This window comes from Acyrthosiphon pisum, chromosome A1, assembly GCF_005508785.2.
Source record: "Acyrthosiphon pisum isolate AL4f chromosome A1, pea_aphid_22Mar2018_4r6ur, whole genome shotgun sequence".
Classification (NCBI taxonomy): Eukaryota; Metazoa; Arthropoda; class Insecta; order Hemiptera; family Aphididae; genus Acyrthosiphon; species Acyrthosiphon pisum.
In genome coordinates, this window is record NC_042494.1 from 108827349 (window position 1) to 108851946 (window position 24598).

At 26.9% G+C, this 24598-nt stretch overlaps 2 protein-coding genes across 6 annotated transcripts in view; one reads left to right on the forward strand and one right to left on the reverse strand.

The window, feature by feature from the left end:
* LOC100162366 (protein LSM14 homolog B-B) overlaps positions 1–3400 on the forward strand; it is a 7529-nt gene extending 4129 nt beyond the window's left edge. For 2 of the 3 annotated variants that reach the window (XM_001948301.4, XM_008189366.2), the window contains exons 4-9: positions 1177–1381; positions 1451–1550; positions 1625–1910; positions 2561–2813; positions 2887–3215; positions 3300–3371. In XM_001948301.4, coding sequence (XP_001948336.2) covers positions 1177–1381; positions 1451–1550; positions 1625–1910; positions 2561–2813; positions 2887–3215; positions 3300–3307 — 1181 coding nt within the window. In that variant the 3' untranslated portion in view covers positions 3308–3371. Of the gene's footprint in view, positions 1–1176; positions 1382–1450; positions 1551–1624; positions 1911–2560; positions 2814–2886; positions 3216–3299 lie in introns of all 3 variants that reach the window. The other variant, XM_008189365.3, reaches the window with a different exon arrangement.
* A 5262-nt stretch (positions 3401–8662) lies between these two features.
* Positions 8663–24561, reverse strand: LOC100162520 (puromycin-sensitive aminopeptidase). 3 transcript variants are annotated; one of them, XM_016808082.2, is made up of 12 exons: positions 24424–24561; positions 23640–23814; positions 14828–15066; positions 14587–14752; positions 14038–14329; positions 13557–13975; positions 13254–13494; positions 12490–13193; positions 12296–12403; positions 12119–12241; positions 11734–12009; positions 8663–8822 (listed from the first exon to the last, which is right to left on the reverse strand). In XM_016808082.2, exons 2-11 carry the CDS (start codon positions 23763–23765, stop codon positions 11791–11793), a joined length of 2637 nt encoding a protein of 878 aa, XP_016663571.1. In that variant the 5' UTR covers positions 23766–23814; positions 24424–24561; the 3' UTR covers positions 8663–8822; positions 11734–11790. The 3 variants fall into 3 exon arrangements, with proteins under 3 accessions (XP_016663571.1, XP_016663568.1, XP_016663570.1); XM_016808079.2 differs by lacking the exon at positions 24424–24561 and adding an exon at positions 23937–24266; XM_016808081.2 differs by lacking the exons at positions 14587–14752; positions 24424–24561 and adding exons at positions 14394–14544; positions 23937–24254.
* Positions 24562–24598: the final 37 nt, after the last annotated feature.

Genomic DNA, 24598 nt, shown 5'->3' on the forward strand with positions numbered 1-24598 from the left:
TCAATTTAAACATCATTTAAATTTACAATTATTTTTTTATTTATTTTGAAAGTGGAATACAAAGTCAAATCATAATAAAATATAAAATCGATATGTCATTCCCTCTAAAATATTATTCTCTATCTTTTTTGTAATAGGTGACTTTACTCTAAGATTACTTAAACGCATTGAAAAAATTACTTTGCGTAAACGTGTTTTGTCTATGTTGCGCGTGGGCCAGAGAGAGAAAACGAATAGTGCGCTGACATCCTCTTAAAAGACTTCGGATTATAAAAATGTATTACACTTTTCCTTATTTGTTTTTATTTCTGGAATTTAAAATAAAGTTCAGTGTATATTCGATCCATACATTATTATGGGTGATTGAAGTTCAAATTTTGATGACATTAGATATTCAAACATATATTAATAAGGATTATCAATATTATTTTTTAAATATTAATTAACAAAACATTTTACAATTATGTAAACACAAAGACAATTTCAAAACATTTTAGATTAATTCTAAGCTATAAGATATGTCACAGAAATAACAAAACTTTTTAAATTAGTGAACTCTTATTATTCACTGCCAAAGTACTGTCATTTTTATTTTTATATTTCAAACCAATTGGAAATGGGTTCTTAAGTTATAAACTGTTAGTCATATAATAACTACTGGGTAATATTTACCATTCCTTGTTGGCAAAGGTAAGTTCAAAGTTCCATATTACTTAAAAAAATTACTAATAGCATCAAAAATACATTAAAAAAAATTATAGACTCCTGTTTCCGCTCAAAATTGTTTCTTATTGAATTCATATTTAACATAATATCCATTACATTACACTGACTAGGTACACAAGATAACTACAATGTTTCAGAGCTAATTCCCTGGTTTTTATTTCTTGTATATAACATAAAAAATACTAAGTTAAGCTTAACTTTCCAAAGTCTAACTTAAAAATAATATTATATTGTATACTAGATAATATACATATTTATTTATGGCTTGGAAACCTATTGTATTACATATAGAACATTTTTAACTATCTAGATATGTTGAACATTAAGTTTATAAAAATTGCATTGTTTATGAATATTATGCTTTTTATATCCGTAGTATTGCATTTTTTGAAATCTTAGATTTTCAATGTTTAATTATTTTTATATACTTATGAAGCCCCTATTTTAAAGATGTCCTAGATTTAATATCTGGTGGTTCCCGTTCATCTACACCAGCACAGCCAAATGTATTTAATGGTCAACGTAATAGCCCAACTTTTGATCAAAGTATTCAAACCGCAAATCAACAAAGTCCAGGAAATGGAAGAGGAGGAAGAAATCAGCGTAACAGATCTACGTCTTCTTCTGATACTCGTAAACAAGTTAGGCAGCAAGGGTAAATATTTTGTTTCAGATTTATTTGAATACTCTATAAAAGAGGCAAAAAATTGTTTTATTTTTAAAGGCAAAATTATCAAAGGAATGAACAGCAACATTTCCAACAACGTAATGACCAACAATATCAAAGGAACGATTTTCAACATCAGGATAATAATCAACATTTTGTAAGTATTATTTTATTGATAAGGTAATTATTTTTTCTTTGCGAACTTAAATTCAAATATAAATTATTTTTTAGGCTAACCGTCAAGGTGGAAATAGGAATATGAATGGTCGTAATTGGAATAATCACCAAAATAATCAGCAACAACAGCAACAACAACAACAAGTTAGAAGACCAAATCCAGTTCAGAACAATGCTACAGGAGGTCGTTCATTTTATAATAGGTCTACTGGTCTTCCAGCTCCTAGTAAAGCACAGGGACCAAGAACAAATTCGTTGAAGTTTGATGAGGATTATGATTTTGATAAGGCAAATAGTGAATTTCAAGAGATTATTAAAAAACTATCTAGAACCAAAATAGGTAAGTAAATACTAATATGTAATTAATTTAAAACCAAAATTAAGAAAATTTATATATTGCTTGAACTTATGTTACATAATAATGTGAAACTTTAAAGATTATAATATTATAACCATGGAAAGTAGTCAGTCCTATCATCTTCTAAGCTGTACAACTATAACTCTATTCAGGAACCTCGGCGGTGACCATAGACATATAAATTAATGGGCAGCGCTTCGTGAGCAAGGAGTCAGGGATAATTTATAGTGTGCGAAAAAAGAAACAAAGTAGTAAAATGTATACAGTTCCTTATGCGGGCTCCTTCACTATTTTCTGTTCTTTCTCTCTCAGTTATATGGTTATATGATCACCAAGTATTGATGTTGAATGCGCTGTCCATTTATAGGTCTATAGCGCTGACCAATTTTTGTTTGATGACAATCAAACATGACCTGTGGTTTTGCCATCCCCATTTAGTAAATCCCCCTCCGCCAAAGTGCCTTCTAAATGTGTTTGGAGTATAGATAGTATAGTATAGTATTCCTAAGGTAAGATAGTATCCATTTAGATACTAGAATTTTGGTAAATCTTCTTACAGCCTTGGTGCTTAAGAGGATATACAATAAATTATAATTCTAAGATGTATAATATTTTTATTTTTATATCTTTAGATGATGGTTTTGATGATTCAACCGAAGAAGTAACTGTAGTAAATGGTGCTTCATCAGTTAATGGTGATTCAATACCCCATTTAAATGATGGAGATTTAGTTCATGTAAAAAAAACTCATCGTATTGAAAGCGGAAATGAAACTGGTGTTGTAGATAATGAAAATGAAGGAGATGATGATCAAAAAACATTTTATGATAAATCCAAATCATTCTTCGACACAATCAGCTGTGAAGCAGTTGAAAGAAGCAAAGGGTAACTATAATATTATATTTGTTTTAAACATTAAAATTAATTATACTTTTTTATTATTGTTTTTTTTTTGTAGACATTCACAAAGAACTGATTGGCGTACGGAACGTAAATTAAATTCAGAGACATTTGGTGTAGCAATGGCAAGGCGTGGTCAATACCACCGTGGCCGTGGGGGTTATTATAACAATAATAACACCAATTACCGTGCCAACCCTAACGCCTACAATAACGGTAACAATTACAACAACAATCGTCAAGGAGTAAATTATAACTACCGTCAACAATCAAATAATGGATATATGCGTAATAATCCTGGTAACCGTGGCTATAACTACCGACCAAGAGCAACCAACAAACAGGATCAACGTCAACCAAATGCGGTTTCTCCTCAACGAGTATCAGGTTAATATTGATTTTAAATAAGATTTATGTTTGTAAGTTACAAGTCTGATTTCGGGTGGAATTAATTTTTTTTTTTTTTTGCAGTAGCCTGAAGAATTCACAGTCTAAATTTCAATATTGCTGTATATTTAACTTACATAAAAAAAAAAAAAAAAACAAAAAAAAAAGTATAAAAAAATTATTTCCCATGGAAAAATTACTTTGTATATAGTTTACATTTCTTCTCTTTATAAACCCAAGATTTTAATTGTTGCCGTGCATAATTTGTGATGAATTCAATTGGTAATTTGGTATATTTTGTTAAATGATATCTGGTTGAGCGGAAGTTTTTGGCCGCATGCACACTTAAAATTCTGGGACTTAAGTCATCATATTCCTAAGTATATTTAATTTTTATTTTTTTGAAAGAACATAATTATTATTAATTTAAAATTAACTTTCCCAGACTGTTCTTTATCTTTAGTTTTAGTTCTGTTTAGACAATTTTTTTTTAATTAATTCTTTTTTGACGGCTGTTTTTAAAAATATAATAACTTATGGTTTGTTCTTCATTTCATAGTTTCTGCATTAGGTTTTTTTCATTAAGGTGATCGGTTTCATCTATAAATAAATATCAAAAACCAGATTCTAGGTTAATAGAACCCAAATTTGTAAGAAACTATATTAACTAGATGTAAAAAATTTGTTAAAACTTTAGCCTATGTAAGAAAAAAATACAAAGATACTAAAATTTAAAAAAATAATGTGATTTTGTTTGTTTAAATTAAACAAATAACACAAATATATATAATATATATATATATGTATTAGATTATATCATTTAAAAAAAAAATATATGTACATTTTTTTTTACCATTAGTTGTGCGTTTTTCTTTGAACATTTATAATTTATTAAATTAATGTTATATAAAAAAAAAAAAAATGGTGAAATCAAGTATGACTGAATTAATCTTTTAAATTCTGAGTGGAACGATGAATGTATTGGTTTTACAATGATGTGTGTTTTTTTTTTTTTGTGTCTGTCATCACCTTTTAGGACAGTAAATGTGCTTGGATTTTCTTACACAGTACTTTTTCTGATAGGAAAGTGAATCTAGTTCGTACTTTGGGGGGTCAAAAGTAAAATTTTTCCAATAGTTTTCAAAATCGCCGTGAAAAACAAAAGAAAAATTAAGGAAAAACGAGAATTTTTACGCAAAATCTGTTTTCGAGAAAATTGATTATGGTTTTTGGTGTAACTTTAAAACAAATGACTGTAGATACATGAAATATTCACTGGTTGTTTATATTTCCATTTTCTATACATGATAAAATTTTCAAAATATTTTGATTTGTTTTGAGCTGTTTACGGACAATTTCAGTTTCCAATTTAGTTAGTTTTTTTTTCTATGAATGTCAATAAAACTTTATTTATTTAGTAAAAATACTTGAAAATGTAATACAAGGCTTCTACTATATTGTTACAATGACATTTGAAAAATATTAAAAATCCTTAGTCACAGTTTTTTTTTTATTAGCATATAAAGTTCAAAAATTGACAAAATATGTAAAAATCACGAAAATTAGCAAATTATTTTGAGTTAATAATTCGTAAAAATTTTTCTTTTTAGAACTAAGATTTTAAAATGTAATACAAGTTTCCTTATAGGTTAATCTACCTTTATCAAAAAAAAAAAAAAATGTCTATAAGAAATTCAAATTAAATTTTTATGAGCGTTTGAAATTCATATTTTTACAACATTTGATATTCACTCGATTTCTTACGTAACGATTTTTCTTTATTTTATTGTAATTAAAAAAACGAATGACTGTAGATACTTAAAAATTTCACTGAATGTTTATATATAATTTTCTATACACCGATAAAAATTTGGAAAATAACTGGACTCTTTTGGAGCAGCTACGGGACCTTTGTCATTTTCAGTTTTTTATTTTTTTTTTCATAAAATATTATAAAATTTATTGGTTGTAAAAATGCGTGAAAATTTAATGCAAGGCTCTTGGTATATTGTTACAATAGCAATTGTAAAAATATTAAAAATCTTAGTCACAGTTTTTTTTTATTAGCATTTAAAGTTCAAAAATTGACAAAATATGTAAAAATCACGAAAATTAGAAAATTATTTTGAGTTAATAATTTGAAGTTGAAATTTTGACAAAATTTTCAAATTTAAAATTGAATAATTATTTTATAGTTAAAAATTTATAAAATGTTCAACTTTTATATCTAAGGATTGAAAATTTAAAACAAGATTTCACGTAAATATTTAATTCTGTTACCAAAAATTCTAAGAAATACATAAACAGTTTATTTTTATAGTCATTTTAAATTCAAATTTGGACGAAATTACGTTCACCAAATATTAAAAAACCTGGAATAACTATTTTAGTTATTGTATAATATTACTTGTGGGTACTTGAAACTTCTAAAGTATACTATTATATATCTATGATAGTACCACGGTTTGTTGTTGATGTATAACGCGTTACCTAATGGACATTGTGATATGATTAATTTGGAATTTATTATTGATACCTATTGTAGGTCAATTTTTTTTAATACTATAGATAAGTATACCTATAATAGGTATGTCTAATACCTAGACTGACAAACCATCTCCGCTCAGAATCGTTTTTCTTATACAGTGATATTATATCATTGAATTCAAATTTAATACTATCCATTATACAGTGACCCACTTGTAACCTACTGTACAGCAGAGCGACATCCACTTACCCACCTTTTTAAAAATGAATTTGACTTTTTTGTAAAAATTATTATTTTATCATAGTTTGCAGAAGTTAACACTTTTGATCAGACCTACAAAATGTTCTCTACTTTAAGATACAAAAAAAAATTAACGAAATCCGACAATTCTACAGGTCGTGAGAGTTTTTCCTGTAAGACATGTTTTTGTACCAAAAAACGCACCGGCACCAACACCCTTAATTCTAGTATATAATCTTAATTTGTGCTTGTGACGTACCTACCGTACAACAGTATGTCCAGTTCGTCAGTCCAGTGTTCGGATTAAATAAGTATTTTTTCATCTAGATAAAAAAAAAGATACAATTATTTTAAATTTAGGTATACTTCAGTTGGGCACTAGGAACATAGGTAATAATAATAATTAAATAAATGAAAATAATTACATTATTTATAAAGCATAAACTTTGTTTGAGAATCTGTAAAAATATTTAAAAATGCGTTTGTAAAATTTCGCGATTTTTATCAAAAAAAAATGTATCTAGATGAATTTATTTAGATTAGTAAAAAAATTATCTAAGATGAACGTTTAAATAACTTGTAACTATTTATCTAGATAAGATAAAAGGTGAAAAAATAATTATCTAGATATTCATCTAGAAAGTCTGAACACTTATACTTTATAAATAGCTTAACACGTTGATTACCATGTGATCTCTGTCGGTCACACGATATATTATCGACTCACCAATCATATTTTTCCATGTCATTCAAATCTGTATAATATTCTATTGTATTTAAAAAATATTTAAAAATATAAAAATAATGTGTTTATTAAATTGACAAATGTGAAACTAAAAACTAACACCAAACATACTCCAAAATCTTTTATATATGCATAAATAGTTAAAAGTTGCACTAAAATGTTCAAATATGCATGAAATAAAAAATAAAAAATATGCATTCAAAAGTTAGCAAAACATTTATTTTCTGAATATTTAATCAAAATAATGGAACGCTACTATACATACTTTTCATTAAAATATGGGTGTTTGGTAAGTAGTTTTATTTAATTTATAAGAAAAAAATAGGAATCAATTAATACCAAAAATGTATCCTAAAAATAATTTACTTAAATAAACTTAAGGTAATTTGCGTTTTGTTGGTAAATTAATTTATAAGAAAAAATTAATTCCCAAATACTTAACCTATACGAGGATACCTAATAATCTATTTCGAAATTAATCAAAACATTAAAAATATAATTTTTTTTTTATATTTCAATAGTAATTATTGCAAACAGTCTATTTTACTTAAAAAAAGTGTAATTTTATCATAATAATTTAAAAACAAAAAATTTAAAATTCCTTATTTGCATTAAAAGAGCCAAAATATTTTTAAATTAAGAAAATGATAATATAAATATTTGTTAAAAAATTCAATTCTAGTTACTAGTTTTGTAATTGCAATAAACTAGGTAACAAAAACTTGTTTTTTGTAAAAAAACCACGTTTTCCCCAATAAAAGAATTATAGATCCAATTTGCTATAAGAAACCATCCTCAAAGTTAAAAAAATTTATACTACACTAAAAAGTAATGGCAAAAACAAAAAAACAAAACACATTGTAAAACCAATAAAATTGTCAGAATTCAGTAACATCACATAAGATGTATAAATAATTATTTCATAATAAATTTATATTTTAATCAATAATAACATATTTAATTTTTCTTGAGTAAATCTTCTCATATGGTACACTTTCATTGATCAATTGTTATGTTGTATAGGTACTAATATGTAAGATTTGTAACAGGAATATTACATTTAGTGCATTCACCAGCAGAATATTTACTGCATTTTGGGGTATTGAGTGGCATAAACATAAAACAAATAATTACAAAAATGAATGACCCTGTAATATGATATACCAGTTAAATGTTTTAGTTCTTGTTACTTGTTCAGAAAATCAATGTTTTTCACTACATTTTAATTTGTAGGTAAACAAAAATTATGGGTGTCTATAATTGGGTAAATAAAATTTAAAACCAATTTAAATTAATAGACATTTTGATAATAATTAACTGGTAATTTTTTTTTTTTTTGGAGGGGTGGTGATGGCCGTTGGGCCCAACCATATTACTTGGTGTAAAGGTTGTTACACATTGGAAATATTCGGAGAAAAATATTTTATAACTTTTGGTGGGTGGATGGGTAAAATTATGTCTTGCTACACCTGAATAATATGTTTTGGGCACCACTTTTATATTCAGTTCAAAACTGTATCATTACTATAATAATAATAATAAATTTACATATTATTCTAAGATGAACAAATGAACTCTAAATTCTAAATCCTAACCTTTTAAGCAAGTAACAATTATACTTTCAAAATATAATGTTTAACTTTATTAGTTTGCTTGTAAATAGGCTTAAGACATAAAGGACAGGTTTGAGGTTTATGTTATAGGTAATTAACTTTCCTCTGGCAAATTAGAGATATACTCATTCCAAATAATATTAGTGCTGGATGCTCAATTTATCCAAATGATTGTGGATAAGTTGTGAAGTTTTGACTATGGCTGTTAGCCACTAAAAAGGGAAATGTGGTATATCGACAACAAAATCTCATCGCTGCCCGGTACTAATCAATTAAATAAAGTATTAAATGTACATTCAATAAAACTAAATAAATAGATAATTAAGGAGAATTACAGGAGGTTATTCATAAAATAAAACAATTAAACATAAAGAATACATTTATATTAATGAAAAAAAAAAAAGAATATATGCCCAGTATAAGATAGGTTATGCCATTAAAAATGTACATTAATGTAACATAATGACTTTGGTTAACGAAAAACCATTAGTAAAATGCTGCTTCTTTATATTATGTCGAACCTGAAAATAAATTGTTTGTTCAAGATTATTAATATATAGTTAATAATTTAGTTAAAAAAAAACGTGTTTCAAATATTCATTAATATTAAATATTTTTATAACAAATTATTAAGTAAATATTGTATTAGTAAGTATAATTTGTAGTATAATATTTTATAAATAATTTATCTCATCTTATCTTATTTTTTATTAAATTTTATTAGAATAAATGCCATGTGGCATTCGGAATAATGTTATTAGTACAACAATTTAATCTTATGATAATTTATGAATTAATAACAAAAACAATATGTTACAAAATTAATTTAAATTACATATAAAACCACGGTAGATTATAGAGGTATACGCACAACTATCAAAATTGTGTCCCGAGAAATATGTTTTAAGAAGGTTCTCACCACTAGATCGCGTAACAGTCTTTTGGCCCTAACTAAAATGTTTATTTATATTAATATTATAGGTAGGTACGTATTATATTTTGTCTACAATGAAATATGAATTATATTTTATATTGTAATACAATTTTCATCATAACGAAATCAAAGTATAATAATAAATTGTTTATTTATTTGAATGTTTTCAATTGTTTTTGTGTAAAATGGTTAAATGTTTTATAGTAAATTGCAAATCTGGTTATGCAACTTGCAAGGATAAGGTAAATAAACCATTAAAATATAATCATTATATACATTTTGAAATTATAATTATTGGATACATTTTGAAATTATAATTATTGGATACATCCAATGGCTAAATTAAAAAAAAATGTAGTGGTGCAAAAATGAAAAGAAATGTATGTAACTGCAGATACCTAATTATATACCTTATTGACTAGAATATAATTAAAGGGGTACCTATGTTAAAATATTATTAAAAAAGAAGACTTCGACCTCCCCAATTCAAGCACTGGTTACATATGCTTTACTCTCCTATAATATAATTTATCATATTAGGTTTCAATGTTTAAAGCTCCTACAAAAAAATCAGATTTTGATAAATGGAAAAAAGCTATACCAAAAAGGGATATTGAACTAAGCACAAGATCATTTGTTTGTTCAAAGCACTTCAAAGAAGAAGAAATTATATGGTTTTGGAGTTCTGGAGAGGGAGACTCACAAATAAAAGTATTTAATAATAATGTGCCACCGTTTAAATCTACAAAATGTGAGGTTTGTTTAAGTTCATTTTTAACTAACTTAGATAGTTCTGATTCTTGAGCTTGTCAATATGAAGACTCAAGGTTATTTACTGAATTGTAATCTTTATTTATATAAATTGTTTTTAAATGCTGAATTTTATTTTGTAAACAATTTTATATTGTCTGATTGATATGAAAGAACTCTCACAGATATCATAACAAATGTGAACTTAAACTTTCCATGTGACAAACACAAAAGTAGTGTGATGGAAAGTTGTTTGCATTATTACATTCGTATGCGAATGAGGCAATACGAAAGAGAACAAAATAGATCATCCAAAAAAATATCCAGAAATAAAAAAAAAGAATCTAAATTATGTGTTACTTAGTTTTAAATACTTTTAAAATATATAAATATATAATCAGGTAATAAAAAAGTTACATTTTATTTTGATTGATATCCTAGCATTGTCCATTATTATTTATTGATTTTATAATTTTACCTTAATTTGTTAATGTGAACATTTTATCTAGTATAACGTCGAATTTATAATACATGTCTTCATTTACATTAATTTATGTACAGTTTTGTTTTTTATGAGACTTTTTGACGAGTTTTTGTTCGTTTATTGTATGAAATCTGTATTTCAAGCATGAAAATTAGGGCCAAAAGACTGCAGCGTGATCTACCGGCAAACCTGCGAATAAAACACATTCACTGGGACAATTGTTTGCATTACGAATATACGGCCGTGCGTATACCTCTATAATCTACCGTGTATAAAACTAACATTATAATTAGTTGAACAGAGAATAAATCTATATTTAAAATTATAATATAAGATATAGAAGTTGGCGGCCAAGTACGAAAAACTATACATTGCTATTTTCTATAAACATCATCCTAATTAGAGGAAAATTATTTGCAAATTTAGTATGATTTACTTTTAGGTAAAATAATCCTTTAACCCTGGTTTAATCAGACGCAAAAATGTTGAGTTGTTCTAACAAACTGGGTGCATCAATAGTTCAATCAACCCACAAAACCAGCAAAACCCGACAATCGACATGGGGTTATTTGTAAGCAAACGGTTTTAATGAAAACATTATAAAGTAGGGGACCTAATTGGCTACATTGAGAAAGAAAAACTATAAATTTTCTGGAAGATTTACTGAAGAGATTAATGAACTGCCATGTTAGTAAGATTTTAACCAAAATAAGATTGGATAACTCCGAGTTAGTTAAGAAAGTAAAAGTAAACCGTGGTTTGATTGAGTCAAATGCTTTTGAGAAGTCAGTGTAAATGATGACAACTAATTGCTACTTTGAATTAAAAAACTCGTGCAGATAAGATCTAAAGTTGACGGTACTGATTAATGTCAAGTGACCAGGGAAAAAACCATATTGGTCCTGTTTAAGAGTTGATAAAAATGATCTCTCAATATGTTTTAAGTATAATTAACTTGAATATTATACCTACCTAAGAATGGAAGAACAGAAATTGGTTGGTAGTTAGTAAAATATTTGCTGGATTTCCTGATTTTAAAATCTGAGTAACGCGACAGCATTTCTGCTGATGGAGGGAAAAACTCCTTCAGCAAGTGATTTATTAAAAATTGAATAGATCAGTTAATTGAGTATACCATGGCGGTAAAATAAAATAGGGGTAGCTATTTCGTATATTTTATTTAAATAAATTTTATTAATATAATATAATATATAAATAGAAACAAATCATTTTTTTTTTTTATTTTTTAAACAATAATTATTACTTTTTTGACTAACTGGAACAGTTATTGAGCATTGTTGAGCAAGCCTTTAGTCATTAGTCATTTTTGGACGACTTTGTGAAGGAAATTTTGTAATTTTTCATAGTCTCTCTTTAACCATGCAGCATTTAATCGGATAGTTTCACAAGCTTGTTGGATTGTTCTTTCAGCACCTACACAACCGTTTTGCTTGAAGAAATTCTCTACTTCTTCAGCTTTTTCAATAGACGAAAAGTTTTCTGTTGTATTTTTCACCAAACGAGTTAACAAAAAACCCCCCTGAAAAAACAAGTTGTTATATTTAAACGCAATAATAAAAGAAAATAATTTATAAACCAATCTTGTCAGAAATCAGTTAAATCAAGCTATAATTAAAATTCATTTTTACTTGGTATTGATTAAATAATTTTGACCAGTTGTCTTGAATGAATTGCCAAGCTAAATCTCTTCCAACTTTAGATCCACCAACAGAAATTATTACAAATACTGTATCTTGTGAACGAACTTCATCCTACAAAACAAAATTACATTACCATATTCTGATAGTCATTATTTAATAACTTACAGACATTGCAAAATCAAGCACTTTTTTTAATATATCTTTATTTTTAGACGCTCCCATTGCTCTGCATATCCTATCCTTTTCTTCATGTAAATCAGTTCCTCTATAGAGCTAAAAGAATAATTAAAATTTAAGAGATACTTAAGTATGAATTATGATATTGTATATAACATGTAAAAATGTTATATTAACCTAACCTGTAATAATTGATTAAAAGTGGTCTCATCACCAGATGACAAACAAGCTTTATATATAGGACTTCTCAAATCGGCTACAATGGTTTCTTTACCACTTAAGTGATTAGCAAACTTTATCTTAGCTTCAGACATAACATCAGGATCAGCACTAGATACTAATCGAGCCATTACTAAACCTCTCAACATTGTTTCAAGGTGACTTTCATTAGGTTGAGGAGTCCATCCCAATTTTGATGATATTTTTTTTAAAAGAATTCTGTTGTACTGTTTAAATAATTGTTCTGTATCTCCTTCAACATTAGACAATAATATAGCTAATTTACCAAGCACATTACTCATTGACGACCAAACAGAATAATTATCTTCATCCGTCATAGCCAACATTAAATGTAGTACTTCATCTGTACTTGAGAGACCAGCTTGAACCAAAGCAAAGAGATCATCAAGTAATCCAAGACGGTCTAAAGGTGGTAATGTTCTTGACGATATAGATGGAACAAAATTGTTAAGTAATTCAGGTGTATAACGAGTTCTATAATATCCAACAGTACTCGGGTTTACTTTAACCCATTCTCCTGGTGAAATTGCATTAGCAGGAATGATTATATCCTTTTGAATTTCAGACATTATTTCTTTATGACACACAACTCCTGGATTTCGAGATGTAGAAAATGTTAATGGAACCATCCATAAAACACCATCACCTAAAAATATAATTATAAACATAAAAAAAAAGAAAAGAATAACAATGTTTTATAAATTACCATCAACTTGTCCGTTAGCAGTAAACTTAGTTTGAGATACACTGATAACCCTTGATCCATCAGGATTTTGTGTTTCTTTTTCAACAGTTATTACAGGGAATCCTTTTTGTAATGTCCATGTAGACATGACATCTTTTACTGGTTTATTACTGGCTTCTTCTAAGGCTACCCATAAGTCTTCAGTAAATGTATTGCTGTATTGATGTTTATTCAAATACAGATTCATTCCTTTACGGAAATCCTAAAAATCAAAAACATTGAAATAAAGATTAAAAACTTCCCAATTAATTAATAATATCTTACTTGATCTCCAATAAAGTTATGTAACATTCTGATAACTGAAGCACCCTTGTTATATGAAATGTCATCAAATATCTCATCAATTTCAGATGGATGGCCAACTGGTATTTCAATGGGATGACTGCTATTTAAAGCATCCAATTCAAGTGCTCTAATATATGTGTCTGTAACAAATTGTGTCCATATGTCATATTCTGGGAACAAATGTTCCACACACAGGAATTCCACAAACGAAGCGTATCCTTCATTTAACCAAAGATGTGTCCACCACTCCATTGTAACTAAATTTCCAAACCATTGGTGAGCCAACTCATGCCCAACAACTAAAGCTATCCATTGTTTACGAACCGCTGACGTATTATCTGGATCAACTAAGAGACACGATTCTCTGTAGGTTACTAAACCCCAATTTTCCATAGCTCCTAAAAATATATTAATTAATTAATGGTTATTAATATTTAATTCTTATGATAAACAAAGTTACCAGATGAGAAATCAGCAATAGCTATTAAATCCATTTTTGGTAAAGGATATGCTACTTGGAAATAATCCTTGTAGTAAGGTAATGCACATTTGGCAACTTCTAAGGCAAATTTTCCTTGTTCACTTTTTCCAATTGGTGTATATACCCGCACTAAAACACCATCTGAATCTTTGTCTTCTACATAATCAAAATCTCCTACTACAACGGCAACCAAATAAGTAGACATAATTGGAGTTTTTTGAAATTTAAGCAAACGATCTCCATTTTCTTCAGTTGTATCAGAGACCACAGGCTATAAATAAAAAAACTATGTAATAATAGAATATAATATACAAATTAATTTAATGAAAATGTACCATGTTGGAAAGAGCCGTTTTGTTTTGGGGCACAGACAATAAAATGTTGAATTCAGCCTTAATGGCCGGCTCGTCCCAACAGGGAAAACATCTCCTTGCATCAGTTGCTTCAAATTGTGTAACAGCTGAGTACTTTTCCTCTCCACTTGGACTTCAAACAAAAATTAACATAACATTAATAGAATAATCTTACCATATTAGACAAAGCTCGGTGAGATGTGTTACACACAGCTATAGATATATCAAATACAGCTTTCAGATTTGGTTCATCCCAACAAGGGAACATTCTACGTGCATGAGTTGTACACAACATGCTAACAGCCGAGTAGAATTCAACCTGATTGCCGCTTTCATTGACACTATGCAATTTTTTTAAAAAAGAAGGAAAAAATTGCAAAGCCATATTGACAAAGAATTTGATTCATCCTGCTCACCTGACATATTTACTACGGTAAAATCCTTTCATTTTATCATTGAGTTCACCAACAAATATAAATTTTAAAAATGCTTCGCCTATTTGTAGTTCTTTATCAAATCCCAAAGTGACTGTTTCATCTTCCGCTGATAGTGTAACAGAAGGTTTGGAAATAAATCCTTCACTGTCTTTTAATTCGACTTCTTCAATTTTTAAATCCAATGCATGTAAAATTATTTTATTGGTTGATTCCAGAATCTATAAAATTAAAAAAAAAAAAACTTTATTTATTAAATAAAATACGTCACAATATACAATATGTTAATATAGGCAATTAAAATTAAATATTAATAAATACTTATATTTATCATATTTATCAGTATTTAAATATATTAACTAAATACATTACTAATATAATTTAGAAGAAGTAGGTACCATGTCAATAAAAAATACTTAAAAATACTAAAAAAAATACTAAAAATACTAAAAAATAACTTTTTAATATTCAATATTTAAAAAAATATATTGATGGTAAAACTCTACATTGTGTACAAATTTATTTCTTAATTACTAGTACAGAGATACTATTACAGAAAACGCAGACGAAAATATTCACATTTTTTTTTTTTTTTACTATTCTTAAAATGTTTGGTGTACAGATTGTTTTCTTTGAAGTTTGAATCTTATTAATGCGATTGTGATCGGTATTAAAATGTAAATACATTCAACTTGAATTTGTATCACACGTTTATAACTCATACATCAAAACGAGATTATTTATATAAATGTAATGTGATAAAAACGGGTTTAAAATAAATCTATCATCTCTAGTATCACAGCAAATAAATTATATTGTGAAATTAATGAGTAAGAAATGTATGGATGGTGGGTAATAATTTTAGCGGGTGATTATTTAATACATCTTGGCAATAGTTTATAGAAAATTTAGTTATAGATTTACTGCAGTCTTAGGAAATTCTTTTCTGAACAGTAAAAATAGAGGGAAGAATAACTGATAACACTGGCATTACCTACTTTATAAAATTAAATTTATTTTGAAAGATTAAAAAATGATATATAAGGTAGCATAAATATAAGGAAAGGCTAAACATTTCACAAATCAAGGTGTTAGTCCTCTCAAAAATTCCAAAATAAACCCACGAATCACGATTATGTGTATAATAAATACACAAATTGGAAGAGAACGAAGATAGGTTTGACATTGAATCAATTATTAAGTTTAAAGACCATATTATTTTCATATACATGGATTTTTTTCATCATTTTAGGAGAATTCTGTGGATTAACTTCTTTTATTTAAATTTGAATCATTCACTTTTACTGTGAATCGTCGCTCGATGATTTCTTCTAAACATTTTGACAGTGGCATCTCTAGGGGGATGCCCCCTCCCCCCCAAAAAAAAAACTCTAACCTTAGAGCCGCCGCCAAATGTTACGTGTCATAATCAAAATTTAAACGAGTAATTTCTATCTTATTAAACTTTATGTCCTAAGGATAATAATTATAAGTTAAATATTATCATATGTATTCATACATCATAAAAAATCATTAATTATATAATAAACAAAGTACTTTTCTGGGTATCGAGTTCATATTCTGAATTTAAAATTTATTATAAAGATTTCAATTAATATATCACATTAGCTGTCCTATCCGGCGTTGCCTGGGGAAGGATTAGATTTTTTTTAATGTATATGCAATATTCATACGATGGATCGAATGCTTTTTATGCCGTCTCTATCCGGTGCTTTTTTGTATATAAAAAGTGTAAAATCAAAAACCTGGTTTGATTGTCTAGCAAGACAGCTAGCCACTTCAAATTAAAATCGATTTAATCATTTAGGTAATCCATCTACGCTGTCCTGCGGTGAATTATGGACACGACAATCCGCTATAGTAAGTGCAACCTTACCTATGTTGTAGGCAATCCAGTTTTTCAAGAAGAAAAATTCGATATGTATCGAGTATCGACAAAGAATAGTTTCGTTAAGAGGACGTCACACCCGCATGTGTTATCTCCATCTTACACACGTACGACATAGACAAAACGCGTTCGCATAGTCTGAGTATAACTCGATTAATTTTGGTTCTAGAGTAAAAATATCTATCATAAAATTGAATTGTGACAATATTTCTAAAAGATAGGTCGTTGCGTTTTTTTTTAAATTTAAATTTAGAAAAGTTAAAGGTATTTTAAAAATGTTGAAATTTTTTCTATTTCTAAACGATAAATTAACGTTATATTGGGTGTAATGGAAAAAAAAACGCAACGACCTTGCCCTTAGAAATATTGTCACAGTTCAATTTTATAAAAGGTATTTTTACTCTAAAACCAAAACTGAGCGAGTTCTACTCAGACTGCATTAACGCGTTTTGTCTAAGTTGTATGTGTGTAAGACGGTGACAACACATGCGGGGGGACGTCCTCCAAAGGCTCCTGCTTGTATATTGCACATTTGCATGTGTTCTTCAACGCTCAAAATTTACCCAATAGTCAATATTGATACACTCCGATTTTTTATTTGAAAATCTTGTATACATTCCAACTACGCCCATTAAGAAGAAAGATCACCAATGTAAAATATTTATACCTTGTGACTGTGTACAGTGTGCGACACTGGCTCAATATATTACGAAAAGTCATACCTATAACACTATAGAGCTGAGGAACGAGAGGTTCAAGTTTTTTTTCATATATTTTTACTAGAAAAGTCGCAGAACAATGTGAGTGATGTCTAGGGCCACCAGTACCGTCTACGGTTAAACTTCGAATAACGACGAATCAGCTGATAAATAGTAAATTGGACAAATTAAGAGCATATTTTTATTATATTATGCTACAATTATATAAGTAGTAACAATTTGGGAAGTGTTGATATTAGGTATAATATAACATACAAATCTGTATAAAAATATTATCTTCCGAATGCTACGGTCCATTTATAATCTATAATATAAATATTATCGGTTAGGTAATTCACTATCAGGCCGATAACATCGCGACGTGTGTAGGAATTAGGAAGTTAACTTCATTTATCCATACTATTTAAATCGTGGTTATTCATTATAATTTATATATAATGTTGTCTATTGGTTGATTATCATGCAATTCATTTTTACTAGTTTTTATCAATTGATTAAAATTATATTTTTTCACATCAATTTTATAATTTAGGTTCAATATTTCATATTATATTAAGTTTTTTAGAGCATATTTTAAGTGCATTTTATTTGTTATTTAACTGCATATTATGTGCATACATATTTTGAGGTTTTTGACTTTTTGAGTACTAGAAGTCCTCAGCAGCTAAGCCCTACCATTAACATATAATTATTATTTTAAGTCTTCTATCATAATATATATTTATATTGCATTTATACCTAGTCGAACAATATAGATAGATCGTAGATATAACGTATTTAATATTTATGACATATTATAACATTAATATTATAAAATTAATATATAATTTTTTTCTTGTCGAATATGAGAATAATCAATAAAGTACGTAATTCAAATTTTGAAGAAGAATGTACAGGTAGGTTAACAAATAAATTTAATATTATCCAAGAATGTATTTAATTTTAAAATAACTGGCACAGGTGTACATTTTGGATAAATCTGTCTGCTTATAACTGTTCATAGGGTACAGTTATTCGTGTATAAAAGAAGTGAAGTGCATATGCATAGGGAGCCTCATTGGTACAGTTATGTTATTGTGTACACACTATTGGACACCTGCGTGATCAATGTATAGAATATTTTCTTTCGAAATATTACATATATTATTATTTCATACAAGTATACAACGTATATTATAATACAGGGTACCTAAGTAATAAATGTATATCATAATAAATAATAATACCATACTATCTTTCTTTAAATAAACTAATATCCTTGACCTTGATGGTCAAAGAAAGAAGTGTCTTAAGCTACTAACCAGTACCTATAATATTTTATAATTATTGATCACCACAAGACTATTACATATAGTATTTTAAAATATAATTAGATATTATAAAATGTAGTTTTTAAGAATTTGACTTTCAGGTTTTCTGTACTAAAATATTTAAATATATATTTTGTAAATGAACACTTTCTAATATTGGATTTTATAGGGTTTTTGGTTTTGGTGTAAATATGGTGTTTGTAAACCAATTTAGGATACAAAACTTATTAACTATTTTATAAGTTATAACTTATAATTTAAAATTATATTCTATGAGAATATTTAAATTATTAATTAAAATTATAGATAGGTACTATGATCTATGGTTAAACAGTAGATTTTCCGACTGTTGTTTATTTAGTATTGCTTCAATTAATGCACCAAAATAATATAATAAGACTAATATGAATAATGATATAATAATAATATTAAACTTATATTAATCATTATGTAACAAATGGATATAAAACATAATATTATTTAGTGTGTTCTTTATTGTAGTAGATAACAAAATATAGTGTGATTATAGAGTGATGACTTATTTAGCACTAATTTTTGTAGATAAATATATATAATATCGGTAATACCAACTTTATTATTCATTACAATGTATTTAATATTTATTAATACAAAGGTAAATAATTCCGTAATTAGAACATAATTTTATATATTGTTATAAACTTATAATAATTTATAAATATATTTGATATATTATTATGTTCGTAAATTAGTTTGACAATGTAATAACGTGGGCAATCGTAATTTTCCCAAAACACTGTAACAACCAACCTGGTTAATAAGATATTTAATTTTGTAATAATAATAATTGAGAACCAAAATAAACAAAATAATAAGTAACACAACTAGTATCATAATTGTTCACCAAAAATTACTATAAAAGCACAAAACAATAATTATTGTTATTGAAAAATAATAAAATGCAACATTACGTTTGTATACACTAAATTTTAATAATTTAAAATTAGATTTAATTTAATTTAAAAAAATCGAGGAAGTCGTTGTCGTAGGTGTCGGGGGTATTGAGTAGATGCAACCGGTGTGTTAAATTTAAATTCAATGATAAATCATTGCATACAAAAAATGACTCTGAGCGGCCAGCCTATTTTTTCAAGAATATTCATTATTATATTATATTTAAATTATTACTAGAAATACTATTGGTTTAATAATTATTACAAAAAACCAATCACATACATTTTATTATAATACTATTAAATTGTACCTATTAACTTATAGCCTTATAGGTCAATAGCATCGTATCATAGAAGCGTAGATCAGTATAATCTATAAATATTTAACATTAAACTAAATATTTTGGAAATATCATTGTGTTTAATAAATTATAATATTATAGTTTTGAAAAATTCAATTTAATTTAAATACCCACGAATATTATTTTTTGAATTACAACAAAATAATAATTAAAATTATTAATTTACGTTTGAATATTAAATTAGATTTTTAAACAGTCACAAAAATGTAATGTGCGATTATGCTAATTTATGCAATGCATATATTTGAAGAATCTTGTATTATATTTACAAACATTGGGTATTCAAATTTACCTATAACAAAATAATTATCAAATTTTTACGATTTTTACAAATTTTGTAAAAGTTTGAAATTCAAACACTTATAAATAAGTAATACCTGGCATTATATTTTCGATATTTTTAATTTCTGTAAGCACAATTTATGAGGAGCCTTGTATTACATTTTCAAGGTTTTTTACTTTAAACAACAATTTTACTAAATACATTAACTGACAAAAAAACTAACGAAGCGGGGACAATTTCAAATGTGCTATAAAGGAGCCACTATATTTGGAAATTTTATCATGGATGGACAGCTGTAATATAATTGGTGAAAATATCAAGTCTTTCACAGTTATACTTTTTAAAATAACACAAAACCAAAATAGATTATGTCGAAAACTGGTTTAGCGTAAAAATTCCTGTTTTTGTAATTTTTTTTTTTTAGTTTTTCCTGATTATTTTGAAAAATTCTGCAAAATTTGTTTTCTTGACCCTCTTTCGCAAATAGATCCAATTTTCTACCACAAACCACTGTATATAACATTTTTATTGGCTACTATAAAAAGTTACCTGTCATATTTTGTCAAACCACACATCATTGTAAAATCAATAGATTCATTGCTCCAATAAAATATAAAGATGTTTTTTATTTAATATGGCTTGTGTAATGTAATATTAATTAATTAAGATAATTATAATTTCGTTGTAAGACAAAACAATGAAAACAACCGCACTTACGAAATTGTTGTCCAATATAGTATATTATAAATAATTATTGAATAAACAGTTAACATTGATCAAACTGCTAATTTTTTAAGATGTTCTAATATGATTCTATACATTTTTTACTTTTAAAAATTCTTCATTCATTATTGGAGAAAATGTAATAGATATGACGGAAGGTAAATAATAATTCATCATTAATTATTCTCATGATATTTTTGTCGAAATAATAATTTAATCAAAATATGAAGTTTTAATAATAATATAAAAGAAATAAAAGAAAAAACATTTTTCGTGAGTTCAAAATTACGAAAAATTGCTAATTTTTTTATATTTAAAAATGTTTAATTTTAATAGTTAAGTATTGAAATTTAAAACTGGGCTTTTTGCCTTTTTATAAATACTTCATACTTACTGTCACCAACAAAATACTCTACCTATTATAGTTATTTTAAGTTCAAATTTTGGTAAAATTGGGTATTTAAACTAAGAATAACAATTTTAGTTATTTTGTTTTGATTTAAAAATATTATTTGTGGTAATTTTTAAGTACACAAGTGACAAGTATGTTATTTTTTTTCATGCACACAATGACATTTTCAAATGCACCGTCTTTGACAAAAATTAATTCAACCAAATGTATGTATTGTATTGTACTACGTATTGTATTACAAATAGTATAAAAATTACTTTAATAGCAATAATATCGTAAAATATACTTATTACTTAATAATATAAGCTGACAGACCTTCTTTGCTCAGAATTATTTTTCGTATGCAATGATTTAATATCATTGAGTTAAAATTAAATAAATACATTTCAGTGACCCACTCGACACCAGAACAGTATCCACTGACTCGCCTTTCTTACAATAAATTAAACAAACTATCAAATCTTATTTAACAATCACCTACATCGGACTTCAACAAATTATCGTTTTATCTGTTAAGAAGTATCAAAATACCTATACGGTTCCTTATAAGTAATTATTATAGAAATTTCAAATATTAAAATCTTGAATAAAATATTCAAATATATAATATTATTTAATAATATTTATTTTATGTTGTATCATTGAATTCAAATTTAACACATAGGTGACATTACAGTAACTTACTCATGCCCAATGATGAGGTACATGTCTTGACATTTACTGTCCAGTGTTTACCTACTTTCCTCTTTTTATAAAACCGTATTATTTTTTCAACACAAACTGATGATATTATTAAAAGATCACATGATTTGTATTCAACTTACTTAGATGATATAAATTCTAACATCCCACAGAAAATGGTATGTATAAAAACTGTTATTAAAGGCAAAAAATTACAAATACCTTATAACACATATTCTGGATCCTTTTCAGGATAGTTAAGTATGCTAATGAATAGTAATTTTTCGAGTAGTTTTACAGAAATTATTTTTATTACAATGCCCGCAATTACTGGGGCTGGACTGCTAAAGGAAAAGAATCATTTTCAAACTAAAACTAATAAAGAATTTTGTGAGACACTCGTGTGGACAAGAAGATTTATCTATACTCCATTCACATTTAGAAGGAATCTGGGCGGCTGATTTATACTAAATAAAACCTTATACAACAAATATGAACCATTGCAAAACATCTCACAGAACAGAATCTAGAACAATTTATAACTAATACAATAGGTGAATATAGAGTTGAATGTTGAGTAATTTCATGCAGTAGGCTTTTTACAATGCATCTTAAGCAATTTTAGATTTTTTATTTTAAGATAATATTTAGGATATGCCAATAACCTAAGTATTTTATACACTCTGCAATATGATATTGCTTTAGTTTGAAAAATAAAATGCTATTTGGTTATACTATTAATATGTACAAGGTTATGATATAGGTACTTATATAAGAATAAATTTACAATTAAAACATGACTCATACACAATAACCCTTTGTTTTTTAGATATCTAAAATACACAAGGAAAATTACTTCTTTGGGATCCTTCTGTTGTTTATATTTTTTTAACTATTAAATAACTAAAGAATCATATATTTTAATTTATTGTTTCTTTGTGTAACATGTAAGTATACGTGAAAAACGTTTCCAAATTAAAATTACAAACAAAGTTTGAACAATTGAGTTTTATAAGTTATTGGTTAGTTAAAAATATTTGTATCTAGTTTCTAGTTCTATATACGAGATCTGTAGGTATAGGTAATTCGAATCTGAAGGATTAATATTTAAACAAGTTACATATTTTGCATAACACAGGTACTTTTATTTGTCCAAAACATACAGAGTACTAACAATGTTAGTAGTCATCACTAATTAAAAAAACTATTATATTTAAATTCTACCTTATAACATAGATGGTAATAATAATAATTGGAAGTAGTTTATAAAAGTTATTACCAAATGACTCATTAGGTAGGTAGTACTGTAGTAGGTACTATTAAGTAGTCTAATAAAAATAGTATGTCAATTATTGAACCTATTTTATTACATTATTACTACTCGCATTATTATTGATTTAAGTAAGCCTTGACAGGAAAATAAAATTTAAAATATATATTATATACAATTTTATAATACTCACATTAATGGAAATGGTTTCTTTGCCTTCAAACGTGAATTTTTGCAAATCCGGCTTCAAAAATAAATCATATAACACTGGTTTTACAGATTTTGGTAGTCGTCCAAAAGGTTTCTTGTCCCCAGCCATTTTACAGTATTTTTTCGTGTACGAATTCGATAAAAACAATCGAAAACACCTACAAAACAATAACAAAATAAATCACCAATAACAAAAAATATATTCCCCGCAATGATGTCACAGATTCGCGTTTATATACACGCGCGCATATACGGTTTTCAATTACATTAACACACTAACACGATTCTAGGTATCCTCCTCTTCATACCCCAACAGAACATAACGGTAAACCGAGTTTGCTGTTTTTTAAGTCCCTATATACGTATAAACGGAAACCGGTTTTATGCTCAAAAAGTAGGCCTATAAAAAAAATCCTTCGTGAATACCACCTATTTAGTTATGTTGATCATGAAACGCGAATCAATCGCAAATTCGCAAACGACGTAATAATATATATTAGAGACGCGTTTTGGAAGATAAATCGAATCGAATTTCTGTCCACCCGAAACCAGAGGGTCAATAACATTGAGAAATTACGCGTTTATTCACCGAATGTATCTCGTGAGTTATTAAGTACATAGGTACACTATATACGCCTTTACGACACAAAACGTCACGTTCAAACACAATAATAATAAATAATAATAATAATAATGTGATATTATTATGAGAGAAAAGTTATTGCCAAAGAAAGCAAAAACGTGTAAAATTAGAAAAATTTACTCACTGTTGAAACGGTGTTTAATTTGATTTATAAAGTCGCTATTTGTTATTAATTTTTTTGTAATATCGTCAATATTTTTCGGGATAATATGAAGCGATAATTAATCGGATGACGATAAAACCCAATCAATCGACGGACAACTTCACCGAAGGAGAGACGAAAATGAATGAATCAATGA

Coding starts and splice junctions, on each gene's coding strand:
- LOC100162520 (XM_016808079.2), bottom strand. CDS start 23,977: ATGTTCTGTTGGGGTATGAAGAGGAGGATACCTAGAATCGT. Junction 15,067..23,639: donor AAGAAACCATTTCCATTAAT/GTGAGTATTATA, acceptor TTAATTTTATAG/ATTCTGGAATCAACCAATAA. Junction 13,976..14,037: donor TATTGCTGATTTCTCATCTG/GTAACTTTGTTT, acceptor ATATATTTTTAG/GAGCTATGGAAAATTGGGGT.